The sequence below is a fragment of the Trichosurus vulpecula genome, chromosome 3 (assembly GCF_011100635.1).
Source record: "Trichosurus vulpecula isolate mTriVul1 chromosome 3, mTriVul1.pri, whole genome shotgun sequence".
NCBI lineage: Eukaryota > Metazoa > Chordata > Mammalia > Diprotodontia > Phalangeridae > Trichosurus > Trichosurus vulpecula.
In genome coordinates, this window is record NC_050575.1 from 248,635,845 (window position 1) to 248,661,798 (window position 25,954).

Here is a 25,954-nt window from a genome sequence, read left to right on the forward strand (position 1 = left end):
ACACACACCTCACACCCCCATTTAAATATCCAAAGAACATTCATGTAAGAATAGTCTTTAAAAATGACAGGAGCCTCCAGAAAAATTTGTGGAGAGTGGGGATAGCAACACATTAAATATGGTTGTTCAATTTCTCCCTTTTGTGCAGGAAAAGTTTCTCTCTGATATGTGTTAATCAGTTTGGTGGGGGTTTTTTGGTTTTATTTTGTTTTTTTTTTTAACTTTGCAAGGATTCTAGAATAGTGACTAGTGGGGAAGTAAGGTGTTTTCTGTTACCTCAAACACAACATATCCAAGTCAGAAGTCATCATTCCTCCCTCCTCCAATCCTCCCCTATTCCCAATTTTCCTGTTACTGTCAAAGGCACAGCCAATCTTCAAGTCACCCAGATTCATAACCCTGGTGTCATCCTATACTTTTCATTCACACTCAACTCACATAACTCAATTAATATCATCTTGTCAATTATACCTTCATAACAACTCTCCTACACAACTCCTTTCTACTCACACAGCTACCACCCTGGCAATGATGCAGGCTCTCACTAATTTATACCTGGACTACTTCAATGGCTTGCTGGTTGGTCTCCCTGATCTTACTTCAATCCATCTTCCACTTACCTAACAAAGAAATTTTCCTAAAGCACAAGTCCAAGCATGTCATATTTCTCTCCCCAACACTCACTTCCACCTCAAACTCTAATGGTTCCCTATTACCTCCAGAATCAAATATAAAGCGCTCTTTGACATTCAGAGCTCTTTATAAATTGGGCCCTTCCAACTTTTCAAATCTTCTTATATTTTACAACCCTACATATAAGGACACTCTCCTGACTCCATTCCTTTCCACTGGCTGTCTCTCATTATTGGAATGATCTTCTTCCTCACTGCCTCCTGGCTTCCCTAACATCCTTCAAGAAGATTCAGCTCAAATTTCATTTTGTGCAACAGGCCTTTCCCATTGTGTATTCCTCTCTCTCCTCCCCCACTAATTCCTTCCTTTAGAGATTATTTTCTTTTTATACTGTATTTTTCCAATTAAAATTAAAGTAAACTGAGGCACAGAACTCTGAGTACAATCAATGTATTAGCAAAGTTCAAATTTGCCAATAAATAGGGTCTCAGCCTCCTCAGCAAGTTCAGACTCCAAATGAGCTGACAGATCATTTTTAACAGACAAAAGGAGGAACATCCAAAAACAGACATCAGTATCATAAATGGAGAAAACCATATATTTAGTCACAAAGTCTGAAGCATCTTAGGCATACGGAACAATATGATGGGCTGGAAATGGGAAATGTGGGGCCAGGAACAACCTTTTGCAAGTAAATTCTGATTAATTCAGTCTACCTGCAAGGCCTGTTAGTGGTATAGAGATAACAGACCAGACTTCCTTGAATTGATTGACAGAAAAAGTGAACTTCTAAATTCAACCCAGAGACAATGAAATGTGATTTAAGCAGTTATACAAGATGTCAGTGGTTGGTATAGAATGAAATCAATTAAGAAATGGAATCAATTTGATTTTCTCAGTATATAGCTTGTATGTATGTAGTTATTTCCATGTTGTCTCTTGCAAAAGAATATAAGCCCTCAGAGGGTAAAGACTGTTTTTTACCTTTTTTTTTTGTATCTCCAGCACTTAGCACAGAGCCTAATGCATAGTAGGCAATTAATGAACAACTGTTAAGTGACTGGCTCACTATCTCTGCTCCTGGATTTACTTTTCAGATCTTTGAGCCTTTGTACTTGGTTTAAGGGTTGGAGGGAGAACTGTAAATGAGGGAGAGAATCTGCCTCATCCCTTGACCGCTCTTTATGGCCTTGCCCAGCTAGACTCTGGGAAATTATGCCCCACACAGATGGTCAAGAAGTTATATAAGGAAAAAAAATGACAAAGTTTGTTTATGGCCTGAATTTTTAATTTGACATTTCATTATATTGGGTTAGATTCCAAACCTTAAAAGCATGCTTATATGTACAATGAAGAGATTATTGTTAACTCAGAGCCTTTTGTTCAGTACTTCATAAATTGGAATGTCTTGCATCTATAAGAAGGGTAGGCAAGTAACTTTCTAGGGCTAGAAGGGGTCCTAAAGCAAATATTTTCTCATTCAATCAATTATACTTTTGGGATATTAAAAATATAACTATCTGTTAAAACATGGAAGTATAAGCACTGCTTAATGTTGACATCAGTATCAAAATCAGGTAAGTTTAAGGATTTAAGTTTTAAAATATAATTTTCTTCACTTATTCTAAAACAATTATAAATCACCACTTAGCATAATCCTTACTAGAGTAGAATTAACGTACCTTCAATCTTCTAATTGTCAAAAGCCCATTTCCAGGATGTAGCCCTCATGTACGCATAGGGACTTCAGAGCAATTTATCATCAAAAGCCCTTACAGGTAGTTTCTCCCCTACCTCCACCTGTGATCTTTATTTATTAAAATGGCAAATGGTTTATTCATTCTGCTTTGGTTGTTAAAGAAAGAAGTTGTTATAGGGTTTTCCTTTCCTCATCAACTCCAACGTCCTGCCGTGTTTCCTTTCTCCCTTGCCTTACAGTAAAGCAAAATGAAAACAGAAAAGGAACACAATACTATTGGTTTGAGTAAAAACCCTACAATTTTCTGTTCCCACATCAATAGTTTTCATGGCCAGCTAAGTAGCAAGTTTCATGAAATATTTAGCTCCACTTCTTATCAAATATTTAGGTGTTAGTTCTTTTACTAATTAATTTGTACTAACTGGTCCCTTAGGAACCATCACTCACAGGAACAAGTACTTAGGGTCTTTGAGAAAGACAACTTTCCTTAAAGGGTTGGGATTTAGAAAACAAGCTAAAAAGGGCATATATAACTTTTAAAGTTTCTAAAAGAACATGGCAATATTAAGAAGGCAATGTAGCAAAAAAGATAATGTGCTGAACTACAGCCTGGAAGAGCTGGGTTTGAATTTATAAAAGACATTTATAAAAGTGACCAGACAAGTTATTTAACACCTCTAGTCTTATTTTCCTCATAAGTAAAAATAAGAATAATAACAGTAGCTACCTCATTGGGTAGAAGAGGAATGCAACTAATGAGATAATGTACATAAAATACTTTACCAACATTGAATCGAAGCACCTTGCTTTTCTTTGTATCGAGTGCCTGGCATATAAGTGCTTAATAAATGTTTATTGACTAATTGAAATCTTAACATTAAAGTGCTATATAAATATCTGAGTTAGCATCATCATGATACTGTTATTCTTCTCAACTTAGTTGAGTGGAGTTTGAATATAAATGTTCCTGAAACAAGTTACTATCCTTCTATTATTCTTTTATGTTTAATGTTCTGCAGACTAGACTGCTGTGCAGGTGGATAAAATTATCTCTTTCTGTAACTGAATAAATGCATTAGATATAGTCTAATCTTTGGTAGACTCATTGAAAGAATCTTTGAAACAGCTCCAGAAGCAGACAGGATGATGGGGAGACAGGAACTCATCTTGTTCCCACATGGCATTTCTTCTACTACGTCTTTATATTTTAAAAGCTTTTCATTCCACATACTATGCAGATTATAAGTATTTGGCATGGTATCATCTATTAAAAATATTGTTCTTAATTTTTACAAATCCATGTTATATCCAGGTGATTGAGGCAAAACATTTTTTTTTCTGTTATAATGTTCTAGTTCTACTACAATTTATTTGTTAAACTCTTAAGGACACTTCAAAGTTTACACTTGTAGTATGGGGATTATTCATTTGTTATTTTAAGAAGAAGAGTAAAGCTATCAATATTACTATTATATAATCATTATTGGTAAATGAACTATAGTGATATTTATAGAGTAGAACATATCTAAATAGTTTTTTAAATATTTTCCTTTATAGAAAAGAAATTCATGAACAGGTAATTATTACCATAAATTCTTTCTTTTTTTGTCCAAAGCCTAGAAGAAGTCTCTTTATCTCTAAATGCATACATATACATGTATATGAATATGTGTATATATATACATTAAATATATTACATAATATAAATACAACATATAAGTAATATATAAATATGCAAATATATAGCAATAGAAAATTAATAAACTGATTGTTTCAATTAAACACTTAATCAATAATCACAACTCAAATAAGAGATCCTTATTTATGGGACGGCTAGATGGCACAGTGGATAGAGTGCCAGGCCTGGAGTCAGGAAGATTCCTATTTCTAAGTTCAAATCTGGCCTCAGGCACTTGCTAGCTGTGTGACCCTGGATAAGTCACTTAACCCTGTTAGCTTCAGTTTCCTCATCTGCAAAATGAGCTAAAGGAGGAAATGGTAAACCACTCCAGTATCTTTTGCCAAGAAACCCCAAATGGGTTGCAAAGAGTAAGACACAACAGAAATGACTGAACAACAACAAATCCTTATTTATCCTTCATTTTTGAGCCAGCTATACTCCTCTGGACACCTCCATTATGACCTAGGAACGTCTTTATCCTGGAAGATGACTTCAGCCAGGGAGCTCATACCTCATTAGTACCTTCTGCTCCTGGGAATGCTCCCACTTATTAGAGGTACCTACTGGGTATTTTCTCTCTTTTCTTCCCCCCTTTTCAGCTTCCTTTTTTGTGTTGTCTTCCCTATTTGAATCGAAGCACTTTGCTTGTCTTTATATCGAGTGTCTGGCACATAGTAGGTACTTAATAAATGTTTATTGACTAGATTGAAATCCATAACGTAGTATGAAACAAATTTCCATTTACTCATGTACCAGGCTAAAGACTATATACTTTATCCTGTAAATAATATGGAATCATTCAAGGTAAAAAAAAATCTACTTAATCAAGATTTATATTTACCAGCAAAATAACATAGATTATCATGGGAATAACTGGATTTTGCTTGTTAAAATAATCATATTAGACAATCAATGATAGATACATAAATGTGAAGTTGACACTATAGTACTTAGCTAGGAAAGGGGCAGAGGGAGGAAAGGGAGAGAAAGAGAGAGAGAGAGATAAAAGAGACAGAGAGACAGAGACATGCAGGGGAGAGCAAGTTAACAAAATTCTATCCTTTTTTTTTCTTTTCCTGAAACTTTCTAACTTTGATTTTTTTTAAAAAAACTAATATCAATGGGACAGTTGGGTAGTGCAGTGAATACAGCACTAGCCCTGGAGTCAGGAGGACCTGAGTTCAAATCTGGCCTCAGACACATGACACTTACTAGCTGTGTGACCTTGGGCAAGTCACTTAACCCCAACTGCCTTGCCTTCCCCCCTCCAAAAAAATCCACAAAAGACTAACATTAAGTTCTTACATTTTTTATTGTTGTGTTCTTCTAAAATAGGTTTTTACTGAAATCTTTGTTTTAACATGGTCTACATTTCCTCCTCTATCTTTCCTCCTCCTCTCTCAAAGAACCATTTCTCATAACAAAGAAATTTTAAAAACAGGAATAGAAAAACAAAACAATTGACATATTGAAAAAAATCTAACAGAATATGTGATGTCTCACATCTATGGACCCTTATTTCTTGAGAAGGTGGTATCTTGGGAGGGTATCTTCTTATATTTCTTCTTTGGGGCCAAACTTGATCTTTATAATAAATCTTTTTTTAAAACAGTAAATCTTTCCATGCTTCTCTATATTCATTACATTCATCATTTCTTATAGCGCAATAATATTTAATTAATTCACGTACCATGATTTGTTTAATCATTTTCCAATCAATGGGTGTTTACTTCTCTTTGCTACCAAAAAAGGTGTTGCTATAATAAATATGACTTTCTTCTTACCAATCAATCCCTCCTTGAGGGATATTTCTGGGAAGTAATTCCTTAAGTTTAATCTCTGGGTCAAAGGATATGGACATTTTAGTTACTTTGCCTAATTCCAAATTATTTTCCAAAATGGTTGTACTAATTCACAGTTCTACCAACAGTATGATAGTGGGCCAATCTTTCCACAACTACTCAAACATTGACTATTCCTATCTTTTGTCATCTTTGGAAATTTCCTGGTTGTGAGGTAAAAAACCAGGGTTGTTTTGATTTTTATTTCTCTTATTGTTAGTGATTTTAGACCATTCTTTCACATCATTGTTAATAGTTTGCAAATTTTTTGAATACTATTTGTTCCCATTCTTTTATATGAACCCACTGGGGAATGGCTTCAAGTCTTATATATCTGTTAGTGGTCTATATATCTTATGTACCAAACTTTTATCTCAGAAATCTAATATAAAGACTTTCTCTCATTTGAGCAATTCCCTTCTTAAACTTGTTACATTGGTTTTGTTTGTGAAGAAGACTTTCAGTTTCACATAACAAGTTATATTTTTTTTTGTCTGTGGTTTCAAAATGCATACAATCTGCTTCTCTTCTAATTTTTTGTGGTACAATTTTTAATATAAGGGCCACATATTTATTGTGAACTTATTGTAGAATATGGCATAAAGTGTTGTTCCAAGTTGAATTTCTGCCAGACTGCTTTCAAGTTTTCGAGTTTATTGAACACTGGGTTATTAAGTTTCATTATTTCTGATTCTCCCCTATCTAGTCTATTCCAGTGTAGTTTCTTGTGGTTCACCTTTGTACTTCTCTGGGACTCAGTTTCTTCCTCATATAGAATGAGTGGGTTGGATTAGATCACCTCCTCCAGCTCTAAATCTATGCTGCTATCATCTTATAACTGCTCTTAAGGAATGGATGCATATAACTCAGTTTGAGAAGATAATCCCTGACTTCAAGAAGCTTAAATTCTAATAGGGGAAGAGAACACATAAAAAGGGAGTTGAAAAGTGGAAGATGGGGGTAGGATATCTCTGTATAAGATACGTGTACTGATGGACTAACTTAAAGGGAGCATTGATATGTACATTTTAGTCTAGAAAATAGAAATTCTTTGCCACCTTGTTTTTTTCTTACATGGACTGTTATGCTGAACTCTTTTAGGAAGCTCTATAGAATTCTGTAGTTTGATATAATCAAGACAATGTCACATGTAAATAGGAATGAAGACCTAGAGAAATTCAACATCTATAGGAATCCCTCTTTCATTGAAATTCTCCATATAAACTATTACATATGCATTTAAATGAACAACAAATCTCATGGTAGACTTCAAATGGAAGTTAAAAGATTAAAAAAAAAAAGCTCCACATCAGAATGAATACATCATTTTCACATGTTAAAACTCCCAGAGCAAATCTGAAGTGACTTATCATACCTGGAAAAACAATTTAGATTTTATTGATCTAAATTTTTATGTGTTCTGACCTTAAAATACCTCACCACTTAAAAGTCATTTTCTTATAAAGTCAATCACTTCAGTTAAGAAAATATGCATAAAATAAGTACAGATCAGGAAAGATCAAATGGATAGCTGTTAATAATTAAGTGGTAAAAGAAAAAAAATCTGAAGATAAAACTATTTCTGCATATAACATTACCTGCTGAAGGCTGGACTTTATTTGGTTCTAGTTGTGGTTTTGAAGGCGAAGTCTCTGTTACAGACTGAAGTTGTTGATTTGGAACAGACGGATAGAGTCTTTTCAGCACTTTTTCAATGAACACTGGAAAGGATAGTCAATTTAAAAACTTAAATAGTTTTGTCCAGATTGTACATTCTTTTAAAAATAATAATTTACATTCTAAAGAATTTCAGGTAAAATATTTTCATATTTTCCATATGTAGGTTTCTTCCTGTGCTTTTTTATCCTAATATTTAATCGACTTCCCTCCCTTAATGCTCCTGTTTCTTAATGATTCTTTTAGCTGAAATGTAGCCCAGCCAATTAACTTAGAAATTTTTGAGTATATCGATTTGGTATAATTTAGTGCAAACTAAATGCTACTTCTGGAAAGCATATGTCTGAGCACTATCTCATAGACAACAAGATTTCAAGATTATTTCAAAGACTGGTGCTTTTTCTGGCACTCATGACTTCAAAGACAAATTTGCATACACATTTTTACTCAGAGAGCAGGAGAAAATAAAAAGCCAGGATGATAGGGACAGTAGCTCCAATTCCTAACAATAAATACTAGCCAAGTTTGCCCTCAGACAACTTCTTAATGTAATATAAATTAACTTACTAAAACTATAATTAAGGAAGAATCCTAGTATTGGTAAAACAGTCTTAACAAATATGTTGAGATATTTTAAAACTTTGTTTTATTTTAGTTTCTCAACTGGATAGGGGAAAACAGTTAAAAATGAACAGATCTTTTCACTCTGATTTAAGTGTGATTAATGGTCAAGATTTTCCCACAAATCAAGATCTGTTTATAATTTTTAAACCATGTTGACACATACCAATTAAATGACTTATCCAGAAGGTTCTATTTATTCTGCAAATCTTAAGGCCTTTTGCAAGATTACATTAAAGAGGGGCAGCTAGGTGGCGCAATGAGTAGAGCACTGGCCCTGGAGTTAGGAGGACCTGAGTTCAAATGTGGCCTCAGACACTTGATACACTAGCTGTGTGACTTTGGGTAAATCACTTAACCCCAATTTCCCTGTCTTCCCCCCTTCAAAAAAGAGAAAAGAAAAAAAGAAAAAAAAAGATTACATTAAAGAATTTGTAAGATTATATTAAAGAATTAAGAGCAGTTCTGCCCTAGATAAACTTAAAATCTAGTTAGAAATATAGGATATACACACAAACATTGTAAACTCACTTAAAAAGCAACATCAGAATAAATGATTACATGGTAATTGTAGTAATTGGAACTTACTAGTGTTTTTATTAAATACACGCACTAAATTCAATTCAATAAACGTTAAGCACCTACTATGTGCCAGGCACTGTGTTAAGAACTGGGGATACAAATAAGAAAAAGAAAGTCTATGCCCTATTTTTCTAGAATCTCTGCACAAGAATGAGGGTATTCAGGTATTTCATGCTGGAGATGGCAGTCTTTGGTAAAACTGTATCTCAGTGAAACTTTGAATCTAACATCTCTTTGTCAGTTGGTAGGTCTTCAGAATTCTTCTGTTATTTTTCTTCACAATGTTGCTGATCTGGAATAAACTGTTCTCCCAGTTCTATTCACATCACTTCATTAATTAATACTACCAAGGATGATCAGAAATAGTCTCTTTCTTAATTTCTAATGGTGAAATAATATTCCATTACATTCATATACACCAATTTGTTCAGCCATGAATAATTGTGAAAATGCAACAAAGCAAACATGGTCTATAGCAACACCATATTAAAAGCTCACATGAGGATGTTTCTCCATGAAAGTAGAATTAAGATTCAAAATTAGAACTCATACTAATGGCTTTTTAAAACCAAGTCAAGTACTACCCCCCCTGTCCCCCCACCCCAACACCAGGAGACAGTGACAGGATTTCCAGAATACATTTACATAACTGCAATTCTCAAGCTAGAGCTTAGCTTTTTATAACAAATTTTGACTAGGCTTACCCATTTTTATTATTCAAAAGGCTTATCTCTTCTTAGATACCACTACTACCATTAGTACATGATATTAGTAAGCTACTATGTTTATGGTAGTTTCAATGTTAAGTAAATTTATTATATCCTATTTCTTTGAAAATTTGGCTTGATTAACCTTGATTAACCAAAACAACCTATTCTCTAACAATGGACAATAGATTAAACTATATGAACAAGTACAGTTAAAAACTAAATACAATTAAAGACCAAGGAGATATGTAACAAAGAAAAAAGAGTATGTATTCTAAAATAATTTTTTTTTTTGTTTATGGGGAAGGAAAGATGAAACAGAAGGAAAAGGTGGCCTGGGAAATTTTTTAAATGGCCAATTTGAAGAGGCAAGATGTCCTTATTACATTTTTTTCCAAAAATACTGAATGTCTTCTTTAGTCTTCCACCTCTCTCCTTTTTTCATTTTAGGTACTAGTAAAGGATATTCCCTTCAGGATTCCTTAGGTTTTAGTCAAGGATTTTGAGAACAGATGCTAAAACCTAACTATTTTGGTTAAATCAATGATTGACCTTTGCAGGAAGCTTGGTGCTGACCTTTGGGGAGTTTACTCATTTGAGAGTTCCTTATCCCAGTGAAATCCCAAGTCCAGTTCCCTATTCTTATACAATAGTGCATCAACATAGTGTAGCAGCAATTTAGATTTGAAGATCTTCCCCATCCATTAACAGGCCACATGACTGCTTACATCACAGGAAGCCTAAGTCACGTGTGTTGGGAGGAGCTTCCTAACAGGAAAAGGAAGTTATGTCACAGGAAATGTTGAGAGAGAAAGTAGTTATGGCTGCTAATGGCCAATGGCCGCTGTCATGATAGTTAGAGCTGAACAGACTGTGACTTGGCTGTACTGTGAGCTTGTCTTTGGGAAGACCCTAGCAAGGGGTCGGAGAGGTTTTGGGATGGCAAGGTTCCATGTTCTGATATTATGTATTCAATGCTTTACTGCTCTGATAGATTGGATAAATGGCTTGTGGGATATGGTTCTCTGGTGTCTGAATAAATGGTTTACTTCTTCTATCTTCTATGTGGAGAGTCTAGTATACTTTGCGATACAGAACCACATAGGCATTTTGACAACTGACATCTACATTGTTATTATTGCCTTATTGATACATTATTTGGTGTCACAAACAGGATCACAAGGTATAAGGTCTCTGTTTAGAGGTAGAAGGGCTTTAGAGGAAGAAACGGTTATCTAAGGATGGGAGGATGTAACTTATGGCTCCCTAGCAAGGGAATGGTCTAAAGGCACTGGTTTGTGTGAGGACTGGAAACAGAAGCTACAGAGGGGAGAATCTAGAGATTTGGAACGATGTCTGAAAGAAGTTACAGTTGACCCAGGTAGAGAAATGCCAACAGCAGTCTCTAGACAAGGCTGGATTTTATCCACAGCCTATTGTATTATATATGAAAGCAGGGACAGGTTATTAAGAGAATTCAGACTCAGTTACTGAAACATCTAAGAATACTTCTCCTACACCACAGCAAGATGGGGACTCTCACGTGGTAGAACAATAGGAATCTATTAACTCTGCTGTAAATTCAGCTAGAAGGCAGAGGGAGCCGAGGAACTCAAGAGTGCACCTCAGTTCAGGCCAGGTCCAGTCTAGCAGCCAGTCTGGTTACCATGGTAACAGAGGGAGAGACCCTAGACAGGAGGACACAATGTCAGATTTTGAGGCACGAGGTGATACTTTGTTGCATGGTGCTTCTCACACAGAAAATGAAGCATTGCTACACTCACAAACAGAAGTGCGCCACATACAGCGAAGGAGGCAAGAAACACAGGATCATAATACTGTGTTCAAGGAAGTTTTGGAAGATTTTACACAGCAGGAAATCACAGATATCTTGAGTAGGTTCACTCAGAGAATGGGAGAATCATTAATATCTTGGATGGTGAGAATCAGCGATGAAGGGGCTGCAGGAGTATCTCTAGATACTGTGGATAGTATGAGATTCATAAGTATTACCATCAACATTGTTATTATTGCCTTACTGATACATAGTCATTAAATTTTTTTATGTAAATACCACTGCCCTACACTGTTAAATTCAGTATTAAAGATATTTTTATCTTTGACAAAAATTTTTTAAATGTATAAACTTTTCAACATAGAAAATTTGAAGACAAGGAAAGTATTACTTCTTTTAGATTAAAAAAGAAAGGCTTGTGAATGCAGAAAGTTCCATCTACTAAAGGAGACCTTTTTTCTTTGAAAGTTATGAACTTAAAATGAGATGCGATTCTATTGGGACACATCCTAAAAGTACTTATGTCAAATGTTTCAATAACTAAAAGGTTATAAGAAGTATATGAGACTATATGAAATATCAATTCAATTCAAATGTCAATTCAGAAGTTTTCCATAATGACTATAAACTTGTTGACAATTTCATATAAAGATTTTCCCACAAGTCAAGATCTGTTTATAATTTTTAAACCATGTTGACACACACCAATTAAATGACTTATCCAGAAGGTCCTATTTATTCTGCAAATCTTTTCTGAATTTTTGATTACTAAACATCAATATTTTTAAAATACCTAATTCTTGAGATACTGGATAGTCTTTCAGAAGAGCTAAAATGCAAATCTTTGGGTCCCATATAATCTAAAATTATGGAACTGTCTCTATGTTATATTCTATTACATACCATTATATACTACAAAAAGGCAAAGAAGTTGTATTTAAACAGTAAATCAAATTGTTGTTATTATACTGCACATTTCATAATACCCTTATAGGGAATAAGGAGAAACCATAAAAAAGCAAAAAGATGCTCACAAGAATCTACCTACTATAATATTTAAAAATGAGAATAAGTTTTTGATTAGTAGGCAAATTTAATTTAAACAAATTGGCTGAAATCATGACTTAAATCACTAGTTCAAGAAAATTTTTTTTCCTACAAATCACATTCTTTACAGTTCGGGGATTGATGTTTTTCATACGTGGAAAGTAGAGACTATGAAAGTTTTAAAGTAGAAATTTAATTTGATGCATTTCTATATTAATTTCATGGCTCTATGTAGATATATGTGAAGTCACTCGGAAGTGAACCCTTTTTAAATCAAGAGGTTAATTATAGAAATTTCTGAGACCCCCATATTAAGAAAATATCCACTTAAATCAGCAAACACTTAAATAGTTTAATTTATCTAAAACAATTTCACATATCCTATATATTTTCTCCAACAATATGCAAAGTGACTTCAAATGTGTGTGTGTGTGTATATAGATACACATATATACAAACACACACATACACACACACACACACACACACACATATATATATATATATATATATATATACATATATATATATATATATATATATACATATATATATATACATGTACCTGTTTTGGGAAAAAGTATTTCTGAATTTTTAAGTTATTCAAATGAATTTGAAACACGTTTTTATGAACCAAAATTAGCCTATTTCATCAGGTCCAAAAAAGAAATAAATTAGATTAATTACCACTAATACCTATAATAGCTATCAGAGACTAGCCTTCTGATACCCACAAACATCTTGGAACAGCTCCAAAACCAGAAGTAGGCCATAAAAAAATCTTTGGCAGGAAGGAGCAGGCCCTGAGAAGCAAACAACAAAAACAGCTAAAAGTCAGTGACCTCAACACTATAACTGCTACATTGTATGGATTGTTAGTTCACTGATCAGAGAGAAAGAACAATTGAAATAACTGACTTTTCTATATCTCTAAATTTTACAAAGTCCATTACAATCATCATCTCATTCAAGTTTCAAAACAACCCTACAAGTATTATTATTTTCATTTTACACATGTGAAAAGTTGGTCTAACAGCTGCTGTGAGGAAAAACTTGAACCCAGGTCTTCCTGACTCCATTTATACCATGGAGCAACTCATAAAGAGTAACCTAGCTGGCTGCCATTCATTTGAAAGTACTGTTATTTGTATGAAATACAGGAAAATCAATAGGAGAAAAGACATGACAAAAAATAAAGTGAAAATGAGTGGGAAGAAGACAGCAGTGATTACTCATCTTTATATCATCAGAGCTATTAGTATATTGGGCATTTATAATAAATATTTGTTGAGTGAATAAATAAAGCAGTGGCAATAGCAGATATTAAGAAGCAAGCAACAGATGTTCTAATAGCAAAGAAGGAAGTCAACAACAGAAAGGGAAGACAAAATAACTCTGCAGTCTGGGGAAGCAAACAACTAAGTATTATACTTCAATAGTTCCTAAAAGCATATCCATAACAGGTACCTATATTCATGTGGCTGGTATGGATGCATAAGGGCACAAATTGTCACCTATATCCCAGAATCCCTTGATTCTCTACATGTGTGGGGAAAAAGGCAGAAGATCTATGTCATATACTAGCTACTTCTGCTTTTATAGTCAAGTTAGCTAATGAGCATTTATTAAAAACTTATTATGTGCCAGAGGCTGCGCTAAGCACTGGGGATACAAAGAAAGACAAACAACAGTCCCTGCTTTTGAGTTCATAATCTAATGGGTGAGATAACATGCAAACAACTATGTACAAACAAGCTATAAATAGGATAAAAAGGAAATAATAAAGGGAAGGTGCTAGAACGAAGGGGGATCAGGACAGACTTCTTACAGAAGGTGGGATTATAGCTGGGACTTGAAGGAAGCCTGGGAAGCCAGGAGGTGGGATAAGGAGAGAAAGCTTCTAAATATGAGGACATTTCAGTGAAAATGCCCAAACCTAAGAGATGGCATGTCTTGTTCAAGGCCAGTGTCATGGGCTAAGAGGATACAAGGGAAGCGTAAGGTCTAAGACTGGAAAAATATGTGGAGGTGGTAGGTTATGAAGGACTTTGAATGTTAGAGTATGTTGTATTTTGTCCTGGTGATGAAAGAGAGCCATGGGAGTTTATTGAGTAAGGGATGGGAGTGGGGAGGGAGTGACATGATTAGACTTGAGCTTTAGAAAAATCACTTCGTTGGCTGAGTGGACTGGAGTAGGGAGAGATCTATGGCAGGCAGACCCAACCAACTGGCTATTGCAACAGTCCAGATGTGAGGTAATGTCAATGGTAATGTCAGAGGTGAGAAGGGGATGTTGCAAAGGTGAAACTGACAGGCCCAGCAACAGGATGGATATGGGGGGTGGTGGTGAGGAAGAGTGAGGAGTTGAAGATGCCAACCTAGGTTATGAGCCTGGGGGATTGGAAGCATGGTGGTGCCCTCAACACTAATAGGAAAATTAAGAAAGGGAGAAGTATTTTTAGGGGCTAAAAGACAGTAAGTTCAGTTTTTTGCATGTTGAATTTAAGATGTCTCTAGGACTTCCAGTTCAAGATGTCTAGCAGGAAACGTTAAGACTGGATAAGTAGATTCGAAAATCATCAGCATAGAAATGATAATTGAATCTATGGGAGCTGATGAGATGACCAAGTGAAATAGTATAGAGAGAAGAGGACCCAGGATAGAAGCCTGTGGGACACCTATGATTAATGAGTGTAACCTGGGTGAAGATTCAGCAAATGAATAAATACTAATTGAGGAGCAGTCAGATAAGTAGAAGGAAAACCAAGAAAGTAGTGCCACAAAGAACTAAAGAAGAGAGTGTCAGCAAAAAGAGGGTGATTGACAGTGTCAAGAGCTGCAGAGAAGTCAAGAAGGATGAGGCAGATAAATACTTCACAGTGCAACATGATAATTTGTAATATAATATTAATAAGGAATGATCCTCAGTTTCTAATAAAAAGTTATATTGTGTTTATTACTCTGCTTAAAGAAGCAATGGAAACTTAAGAGTCTATTTTGGAAAACTTTCTCTGACAATAGTTAAAAGTCATGTTCTGGCACTTTTAGGATTACACCTAAGCTACTTGGATAAACCTATGCTTATAAAGCTCAATCAATTCCCAGAAGATGTCAGGTAGCTGAGGTTTTGTTCAAGCTACACTACTGAAAAAAAAAAAGGAATTTTTCTTGCTTTTCCCCAATTAGTTAGTCCAAAGCAATTAAGTTTTTCATGATTATAAAAGCATATGTATCATCATGAGAGGCAGCTAGGGTACAGTGGAAATCTCATAGTTGTAGATGTGAGAGTTACTATGGAAAGAAAATGGTTCTAAAGTCAAAGGACTTGAGTTCAAATCCTGCTGCTAATGTTTATTAGCCGTGTGACATCATGCAAGTCATATAACCTCTCTGGGGATCAATTTACTATCTAGTAAAAACGAAGGAACTGGACTAGATGGCCTCCGATGTCCCTTCAAGTTCTAAATCTATGATCCTATGATGAATTTATATGTTTTATAACTACCAGTGCCTAAATGACCTCAACTGGTTTATTGCTATGACATTTAAAAAACTTAACTGGAAAACATATTCTGTCCCTTTAGCTTTCCCTGGAAATTTTTAACAATTGGTATTATGGAAAGAGCATTATTGGATATTCAAGTCTATGGATATTTTATAGGATTTTTAATCGATGCTTAAATTTAGATCCAATATCTATGCATATTTGTTGTTCAGTTGTGTCATTCATGCCTGACTCTTTGTGACCCCATTTGGGGTTTTCTTGGCAAAGATACTGGAATAGTTTCCCATTTACTTCTCCAGGTCATTTGACAGATGAGGAAACTGAGGCAAGCCCTGTGCTGAGGGTCACACAGCTGGTGAATGTTAAAGGCTGTATTTGAACTCAGGTCTTCTTGATTCTAGGCCAGGAGCTATATTTACTATGCCACCTAGCTAACCATTGATATCTAGTCTATGCCTAAATTACTGGCTATCTTAACCTGACCTGCTAATAATTCAGGCCTAAATTTGATATCACATATTGAAATGAACTGAAGAGAGTAAGAAGTAAGCCACGAAGACTACACATTATTTATAAAGTTGTTCTAAAGAAGTTGTCCAAATATATATATATATATGCATATATATATATAATATATATCATATAGCAATTATATTTATTCCAAGATATTTGAAACCTAATAATTTAGTGAAAATGATCCTTACATATATGTTGTTTGTAAAACAACAACAATAACAAACAAAAAATAACCCTAACACTTAAAAAAATTTCCTTCAATACATTTTTGGTGAAGATAGATGACTGTTGTAATTGAAAAAATTCAAAAGATAATATATTAAGAAACATGGCCTATTGGATATAGAAGGCTGGACTTGGAGTCAGGAATATTTGGGTTTGAATGCTGCTTCAAACACCTACTGGGCAAGTCACTTAAATCTTAATTAGCCTCAGTTTCCTCATTTGCAAAATGGGCATAACTATACCATGTGCCTCACAGAATTATTGTGAAGATAAAATGAGACAATACTTTGAAAATCTCTTCCTCAATCAACAATTCTTTTTGTAGTGGCATTTTGTTCAGGCAAAAACTTTTCAACTTCACTAAACTAAAATGGTCTATCTTATCTTTGTCTTTTGTATAGTTAAGAAATCTTCTCATAGTTGTAGATGTGAGAGTTACTATCTTACCTCTTCCTCTATTTTTTTATGCTGTGACTTTTCAATTAGTAAATGAAAAACATTACGAGCCTACTATGTGCCATGTTCTATGCAAAGTACTAGGAATAAAAAAAGGAAAACAGTCCCTGCCCCCAAGGGAATTATATTCTACGAGGAAGGCAAAATGTAAACATAAAGGCATATGCAAACCATATACAAAATGAATACAAGGAAATATTGGAAGGGAGGCCAGTAGTATCTGAAGTAGTAGGTCAAAATGATATCAGGAAATAATTCATGTAACAGGTGCTGCTTTATTTTTGTTATGAAGGAAACTAGAGATTTCTAGAGACGGAGATGAGGAGATCATTGCAATTATAGGGGACAATCAGGATAAATTCATGGAGACAAAGGATAAAGTGACATGTATAAGGAACAGTAAATACAGTAGTATGGCTAGAACACAAAGTACATGGAGTAATGTGTAGGGAGACTGAGGAAGGGCCAGGTTGTAGAGATTTTATTCCAAACTCGTGAGTTTAAACTCTATCCCAGAATTAATGGAAGCCACTAGAGTAGAATAAGGTCATGGTCATCATAGGGGGAAAGGGGATGGCAAAACCAGACCTCCATTTTAAGAAAATCAATTTGGCAGCTATATGTAGTACGGATTGGAGAGAGACTTGAAGCAGAGAGCCTTGAAGCAGGGAGAACAAATAGGAGGCCATTATAATATAGCTGAGGTGAGAGGTGATGAAGGCCTTGATTAGGGTGTTAGCCCCGTGAGTGAAGAAGAATCTTGTGCAAAAAATATTGCGAAAATAGGAAGAAGGAGGAAAATTGAGAGAAGGTTGTCAAATTTAGAAATTAAGAAAACGCTGGTAACTTTGGAGAGGGTTGATATCGCTTGAATTATAATACCAGAATCCAGCCTTCAAATGGTTAAGGAGAAATGAGGAACTAGAGATAAGGATTTTCTCAAGGAATGTTTTCAAGGAGTTTGGCTGAGAAAGGGAAGAGAAATATTTGATAATAACTAGTGCAGACAGTAGGATACAGTGAACTTTTTTTAAGGTTGGCATAAACTTTGTTATGTTTGTAGGCACCACAGAAGGAACCGGTAGATAGGGAGTGACTAAAGATAGGGGAGGGGGATAAAAGAGGTGGTTGGCCTTGGTGAGGAGAATGGATACCTCTTCATCAGGCACAGGAGTAAAGGAAGAATTAGTGAGAGGTTATGTTAATGGTTAATGAGTTGAGAAGGAAGGATTGTGAGATACAGAGGAAATGAGAAAAAAAGAATTCACAGGCAAATAGTCTTGAATTTCTCAATAAAACATGAGTTAAAGTCTTCAGCTGAGAGGTTAGGGAGAGAGCATTCTGTGAGAAGTGTGAGGACTGAAGAAAAAATGTGGAACAGCTATTGTGGTGAAAAGAATAGTGGATTAGGGAGGAGAAAAAAGATGGCTTTATTGCAGTGAATGAGCTTTGAAAAATAGCATAAATTTGTCATGGGCTCAGTCAGCATAGATTTGTGTCTTCCACTAGCTCCATTTCGGTAGCTTTTAAGAGAGCAGGAGGAAGAAAGTGGAAGTAATCCAGGGTTGGTGCTGGCATGAGTAGTAATGAGACAAAGAAGCAAGGAACTTGAGAGTAAAAGATAACACAGAGATAGGGAAAGGAAGATGGCACAATCAGATCAGGAATGGTAGCCTCAGAAAGTACTGAAAGGTAGAAGAACTGGGGATCATAATGAAGATGAAGAATACATTTAGTAGGAATAAGGAAGAGGGAGAGATGGAATGACCAGGCCAGGGGTGGGGCATCTGTGGCGTTGAGGCCACATGTGGCCTTCAAGGTCCTTGGGTGCAGCCTTTTGACTGAGTCTAAGTTTTATAGAACAAATTCTTTTTTAATTAAGGGGATTTGTTCTGTGAAGATTGGATTCAGTCAAAGGCCCACACTTGAGGAGGGACCTAGAGGGTCACATATGGCTTTGAGGCTGTAGGTTTCCCACCCCTGGACAAGACATTATAAGTACATAAAAGGATTTCAAAATTCTGCCATGCAGGTAGAGCACTTTAGATACTGGCAGGATCAAGGATGTGATAATCCATGTGTGTAGCTAAGGTGGAGTGCATGAACAAGTCATGGGAGCTAAGTAGATTGAGGAACTAGAAGGGCAGGGTATCTGAGGGAACACATATACTGAAGTCCCCTAGTAGGAAAGCAAGAGAGGGATATGGAGAGTTGGGCATTTAATTTATTGAAAAAGGTGGAAAGATAACTTGGGGCTAGGGAAAAGTAGGTAGCCACCAGGATCTAGACTGGGTGAAAAATCTAGACACAGTGAATCTTAAAGGAAGAGGGGTTATGAGGTAATAGTGGTATAAAGTTTAGAAGTGGCAATGGGGAACAAGAAGCAATTCCAACTCCAACTCTAGAACCAAGGAGTTGGAGAAGTTACAACGAATATTGGAAAGGATGCCCAAGTCTCAGTAAGACCCAGGAAATGGAAGAAGCATGAGAAGCAAAGATCTAAAGGTCTAAAAAAAGTTTGTTAATTACACTGTGGGATTGCCAGAGGGCACAGGTAATAGGGACAGATAGACTTGAGTGGGATATTGTGAAAGGATTGAAGTGGAGGGGGATGAGAGAGCAGAGACGGAAATTCAACATCACAGGAATTAGTGTAAGAGAGGTGGGAACTTGCTAACTATTGGGGAATTAGTGCAGGCATAGCATCACTGATGCTCTACTGATGAAGAAAGCACAGTAGAATGTTCAAGGATTTGCTGTGGCTTTATGGCTAGTGCCTGGCACAGTAACCATCAGACACTGTAGGGACTCTATTACCAACAATGGGATTGACCTTGCCCTTTTCTTATTTCTATTCCCTTGTAGTCTTTTCTGAATTATATTCTCTCATTATAGGATGTATTCATAGATGTTCCTTGTTTATTCTATAGTGCTCATTAAAGGTAGAACTTGGACTGCTAGATTTGACCTCTATTATATTTTTATGTTAGCACATTTACACATTTTACCCCATCCTCTCTTCTTTTTATTTATGTTAAAAACTTCTGCATTACTTCCCTCCTAGAAGAAAATGGTTAAATTATTCACTGTGTAGCTCACACAATACCTTTACCATAATCATTTACCATTCCTCAGGGTCAGATTCAACAAACATTTATTAAATGCTTACTATGTGCCAGGTATTGTGCTAAGTGGTAAAGATACAAAGAAAGGAGTAAGATAATGCTTGCCTTCAAGGAGCTCACAATATAATGGGGGAGATAATTCATAAAAAGAAGTTGCAAATGGGCTGGGGGAAGCTGCTTGATTCATTTAAAAATAATATTTTATTATTTTTCCCAATTATATATAAAACAATTTTTAATATTCATTTTTAAAAATTTTGAGTTCCAAATTCATTCCCTTCTTCTCCTCTCTCCCCTTGCCCCCCAGATGGTAAGCAATTTGATATAGATTATACATGGCCACTTGGTTCTTTGTGGAACGCGATAAATTCATGCAGCTGAGGAAGAAAATTATCTGAGGAGGTGTGAGTTTCTGAGTTGATTTTATCTTACAAAATGATGAGTTTTGGAATCACCAGGTCCAGGAAAGGAAATGAGCAGGAAGTGATGAGAATTCCCTGATTAAATGGTGGAGAATCAAGGAGGAGCTCCTAGATGTCCACCTCCCACCTTCTCCAATCAGAAACAGGAGGTAGGGGGTGCAGAAGAGGTGTGAGTTTCCGAGTTGATTTCATCTTGCAAAATGATGAGTTTTTAGAGAGCATGGAGCCCAGAAAAGTTGCCAAGTGGGAAATGGTGAGGAGAATTTTCTGGGTGCTATCCTTAAATTGTGGAGAATTTCTACAATGTCCATCCTCTACCTTCACCAATCAGAGGGATGGAAAGGTCCTAAGGCAGGGAGCCTAAGACTCCTAAAACGAGAATAACTTATTTTTGGATCTACATACTCCCTGCAACACTGGGTTCTGGCTACCTTCTTGGAGACATTTGCCCAGGGTGCAATACGGTCCTAGGAAAAACAACACTTGATGAATAAATGTAGTTTCCGGTTGGGTCTTGACCCCTCAGGAAAAATAAAAAATATTAAAAGCCTATATTTTTCACCAAATACATAAAACTTGCTTCTCCTATCCCCATAACATTGAAATTCTTTAAGATTTCTAATTTTACGTCTTCAACTAAGACACGCCATCATCCTTCCTTTTCCTCCACCACCATCTCAATCCCTTCCCTCTACTGCTCTTACCCTCCTCTCTCAGAGGTCTCTACTTACTGAGAAAAGAAACACTGTCACTTCTCAGCTTCCCTCTATCTCTTGCCTTCCCTCAACACTCAAAGGATTTCCCATTGAGCTATACTTGCTATGATGGATATCAATTTACCTTAAAGGGAACACAAGATTTTGTACCTCCTCTTTTTCCTTTTCCTGACTCCTTATATCCTTTGTACCTTAACAATTCCTCTTTGGAGGGTTGATTATGAAAACAAAAACAAAAAACAACCAATATTATAAGCAGTAGGAAGAATAAGATCAAGTAACATGAAACCATAAACAGTCATGCAAGATTATGCAGAAATTATTATAAATAACTGGAAAGCTTGGACTTTGATATACCAAAAGGCAATAGAAAAGACCTTGGAAATAATTTATGTGACATTGAACTTAATCATTCTCAGAAAAATAAACTAAACATGTTGTTTTATCCTGTATTACTATATTCAGTTTTATAGGATAAATTAACTGATACCTTTAATGAATATTTATGCAAACATATGAAATTAGAAAAGGAACTATAACATACTATTCAAAAAATTAATAATGACTAGGTTCAATTTATACCAGAAACATTTATGCAAAAGATTAATGGTGACTAGGTTGGAAGTATACCAAAAAGTACAGCATCAGTTTAACATTAGTAAAGTTATAAACATAATAGAGCATATCAATAATAAAAAGTAATAAAAATCTCAAGAATACACCATAAATATTTGCAGAAAAAGCTTTTAACATCATCTTTATTAAAAACAAAAGGCAGAGGAATAAATGGATCTTTCCTTATTATGTTATCAACCATATAACTATGGTCAAGAGCTGGAATTATCTGTAAGGGAAAAACACTAGGGGCTTTTCCAATGAGATCCAATAGTAAAGTGATGAGGTTCATTGTTATCCCTATTATTTGACATAGCTCTGGAAATTCAAGCTATAGTAATAAGACACACACAAACACAAACAAGAATAGTCAAAGAAGAAACAAAATCAATATTTGCACATGACATGATGGTTTAGGGGATCCTAGAGATCTGACCAAAACTAATTCAAACAATAACTTTAGTAAAGTCAGTCAGTCAGTAAACAATTATGTGCCAAGTGTTGGGAAATACAAAAAGTGGCAAATGACAGTCTCTGCCCTCAAGGAGCTTACAATCTAGCAGAGGAGGCAACAAGCAAACAAACATACAAATAAGCTATATACAGAGTAAATAGGAAATAATTAAGAGAAGGAAGATACTGGAATTAAGAGAAAATGGGAAAAGTTTCCTGTAGATGAGTTTTTAGCTAGGACTTAAAGAAAGCCAGGGAATGCAGTAGGCAGGGATGAAGAAGGAGAGCATTCTAGGTATGGGAGACAGCCAGAGAATATGTTCCAAAAAGAGAAATAGAGAGTCTTGTTCCTGGAATAGCAAGGAGGCCAGTGTCACTGGATCAAAGATCATATGGCAAAGAGTAAAGTGTAAGAGGACTAGAATGGTAGAAGGGGCCTAGGTTAAGAAGAGCTTTGAATGCCAAACAGAGGATTTGTATTTGATCCTGGAGGTAACAGGGAGCCACAGGAGTAGACTATAAACAAACCCACAAAAATCATCAGTCTTTCTGTTAATTACTAACAAAACACATCCAGAGGGGAAAGAGGAAAAAAGCTTCACTGGAACTAATTATTCAGGTTGTCCCAAAAGACTTAGTGCAGATTTAAGCTGTTAAAATTTAAATCTGCACTAAGACTTTTGAGACACCCTGTATTATAAAACAGTAATCATTTGGGGACACTACTCTAAGGTGCAAGATGATGGTTTTACAAAAGTGATATCAAAATGGATTAGAAAGATGTTAGATGTAAGAGATGTTGTGGAAGTAGAAAATGGAAAGCTTTGGCAACTGATTGAATATATTGGGTCAGGGAGAGGGAGAAGTCAAGTATAATACCTAGGCTATGAATGATGTGAACCTGGAAAAATGGCGGTGCCTTTGCCAGAAACAGGTAAATGCAAAAGAGGAAAGTGTTTGAGAAGAAAGACAATAAGTTCACTTTTGAACATGCTGAATTTGAGAAGTCCCTGGAAAATTAGTTTGAAATGTCCAAACAATTTATAACATGGGAATGAATCTATGGGGAGATTCTGGGGCTGGATATGGGAGTTGATGTTGTGAAGAGAGAGGACTGAACAGGGCCTGAAACAGAACCTTGGGGAACACACAGTTAAGGAGGATGATAATGAATGATGAGTCATCAAAATGCCAAAAGTAGTAAAGATTACTAAAATAACATCATGTTTAGTGAGCCCAAAGACACTAACTACAAAGCTAAAGTAGTGCCTATCTGACAAACACTTTTCTGAAAACTGGAAAGCATTCTGTCAGAAGTTTTTAGACCAATGTCTAACACAATTTACCACAGTAAGTTCCAAATAAGTAGATGATTGAAATGTGAAAGTCTTATTAAGCCACAGAAAGGAAAGAGATATATTTCACAACTATAGCTAATGGCAGAATTCTTAAAGGGATAGAAAATGATTATAAAGGTACAATTTTGATTGCACAAAACTAAAAGGCTTTTGCAGGAGCAAAAAATCCTTGCAGCCAATTTCTCTCATAAAGGTCTGATATCCAAGATAAATATATGTTGCTACAAATATTGCTATAAACAAGAGCCATTCTCCAGCAAATTAGTGTTCAAAGCATAAGAAGAGCTTACTGATTTTAAAAAATGCAAGCAATAAACGACAGAAACATCTATTAAAAGAACTTAGTTTCCACTTCATGTCCATCAGATTGGTAAAGATAACAAAAGACGAAAATGGCAGTTGTTGGAGAACATATAATCATAGATCTTGAGCTGGATAAAACCTTGGAGACCATCTAGTCTAATACTCTAAATTTACAGATGAGTAAACCAAAATTCAGGAAGGGGGACTTGCTCAAAGTCATACATGTCTAAGTGTCAAAGGCAGGACTTTAAGTCAGGTCCTCTGATGTCAATGCTCTTTCTTCTATATCATGTCACATAAGTAAACAAAACTGAATAGAAAAATACTACTTAGATGGCAAATAAAAATATACGAAATGTTTTTTTAAGGACCAATAGACAAATAAGTGCTAATTAATTGAGAAAAAGAGACAAGGAGAGAAAAAAATAAATTTCAAATTGAGAAGATGGAATTCACCACAAATACAGAGCAAATAAAGGAAATTGCAGGGGAAAAAAAGGAATTATACCTAACTACATGCCAACAAACTTGAGAAAATGAGAGATGAAACTGATAAATATTTTAAAAAATGTACATCAACCAGGTTAATAGCATAGTAAATAAAGAAATGGAACAACACAATGTCTAAAAGAGAAATTAAACAACCACAAATGAAACCCAAAGTAAGAATCCTCAGATGGATTTATAAGTGAATTGTATCCAATATTTTAATTAACCACTCTTAATCAGCTCTTCCTCTCTTCTTGAGAAAATACCTTACCAAACTCTACCTGGAGGGAAATTTGGCTCTGCTACCCAAAGGAAGAATAGAAAACTATATGTATATTTATGTATAAGTGTATAGGTATACATATATACCTATAAACATATTGTACATATAAACTTATGAATACTGATATAAAATATTGAATAAAATATTGACATAGCTGTTACAGCTCTCTATATATTTATTGCTGTGCTTTTTTCTACATTATAAACATTTACAGATTACCTCTACTTCATGAGAGATCCCTTGAAATGAAGTAAAATAATTACATAAAACTAATCACACAATTACCCCATCTGAAAGTAAATGCAACATTCCATGTCTGTAGCACCCTCCAGTTCTTTTTTTAATTGATAGAAATATATTTTCTCTCACCCCCACCCCCTTTGGAAAAAAAAGGAAAACATGTAACAAAAGGCATAGTAAAGCAAAAGAAATTCCCTCAAAGGCTGTATATGATATAGGCGTGTGTATATATAATAATAAGTTATATGTATATGTTGTTGTTCAGTCATTTCAGTTGTATTGACTCTTCATGACCCCATCTGAGGTTTTTTTTGGATAGTGGAATGGTTTGACATTTCTTTGTCCAGCTCATTTTACAGATGAGAAACCTGAGGCAAACAGGGTTAAGTGACTTGCTCAGGGTCACACAGCTAGTCAGTGTCTGAGGCCAGATTCGAACTTGGGAAGATGAGTCTCCTTGACTCCAGGCCAGACTCTCTACCCACTGCCCCACCAAGCTGACCATATTTGTGTGTGTATGCATGTATGTATGTATGCAGTATATATACACACATATATTTGTATAGGTGTATGTGTATCTCTATCTCTATACAGGCACATATGTCTCATTCTCCACACTAAATGTATCTCCTCTTTGTAATGGATAGCAAGTTTCATCATTGGTCCTCTGGAATTATGAACAGTGATTATATTTATAATTCTTGCAAATTTCAAGGTTGTTTTTTTCTTTTACAATATTGCAATTATTTTAAAATAAATTTTTATTGGTTTTTTTTTTTTTTTGTTTCTCACATCAACATAGCATTCCATGCATTCCTCTCCCTCTCTTCTCCTCCCGGACAGCCATCCTATATGACAGGGAAAAAAGTCAGTACAACTGATAAATAGAAAGCATCTGAAAATATATGTAGTGTATAACACTTGCTGACCCCCCAACTTTGCAAAGGAGTAGGCTAGGATTGTCT

General features: G+C 35.3%; 1 protein-coding gene across 1 annotated transcript in view; it reads right to left on the reverse strand.

Annotated features, from left to right (window-relative positions):
* Positions 1–25,954, reverse strand: part of ERICH1 (glutamate rich 1) — a 98,062-nt gene that overhangs the window by 50,150 nt on the left and 21,958 nt on the right. Inside the window, exon 2 of the mRNA XM_036751058.1 lies at positions 7,453–7,575. Within this exon, the coding sequence (XP_036606953.1) occupies positions 7,453–7,575 (123 nt within the window). The remainder of the gene's footprint in view (positions 1–7,452; positions 7,576–25,954) is intronic.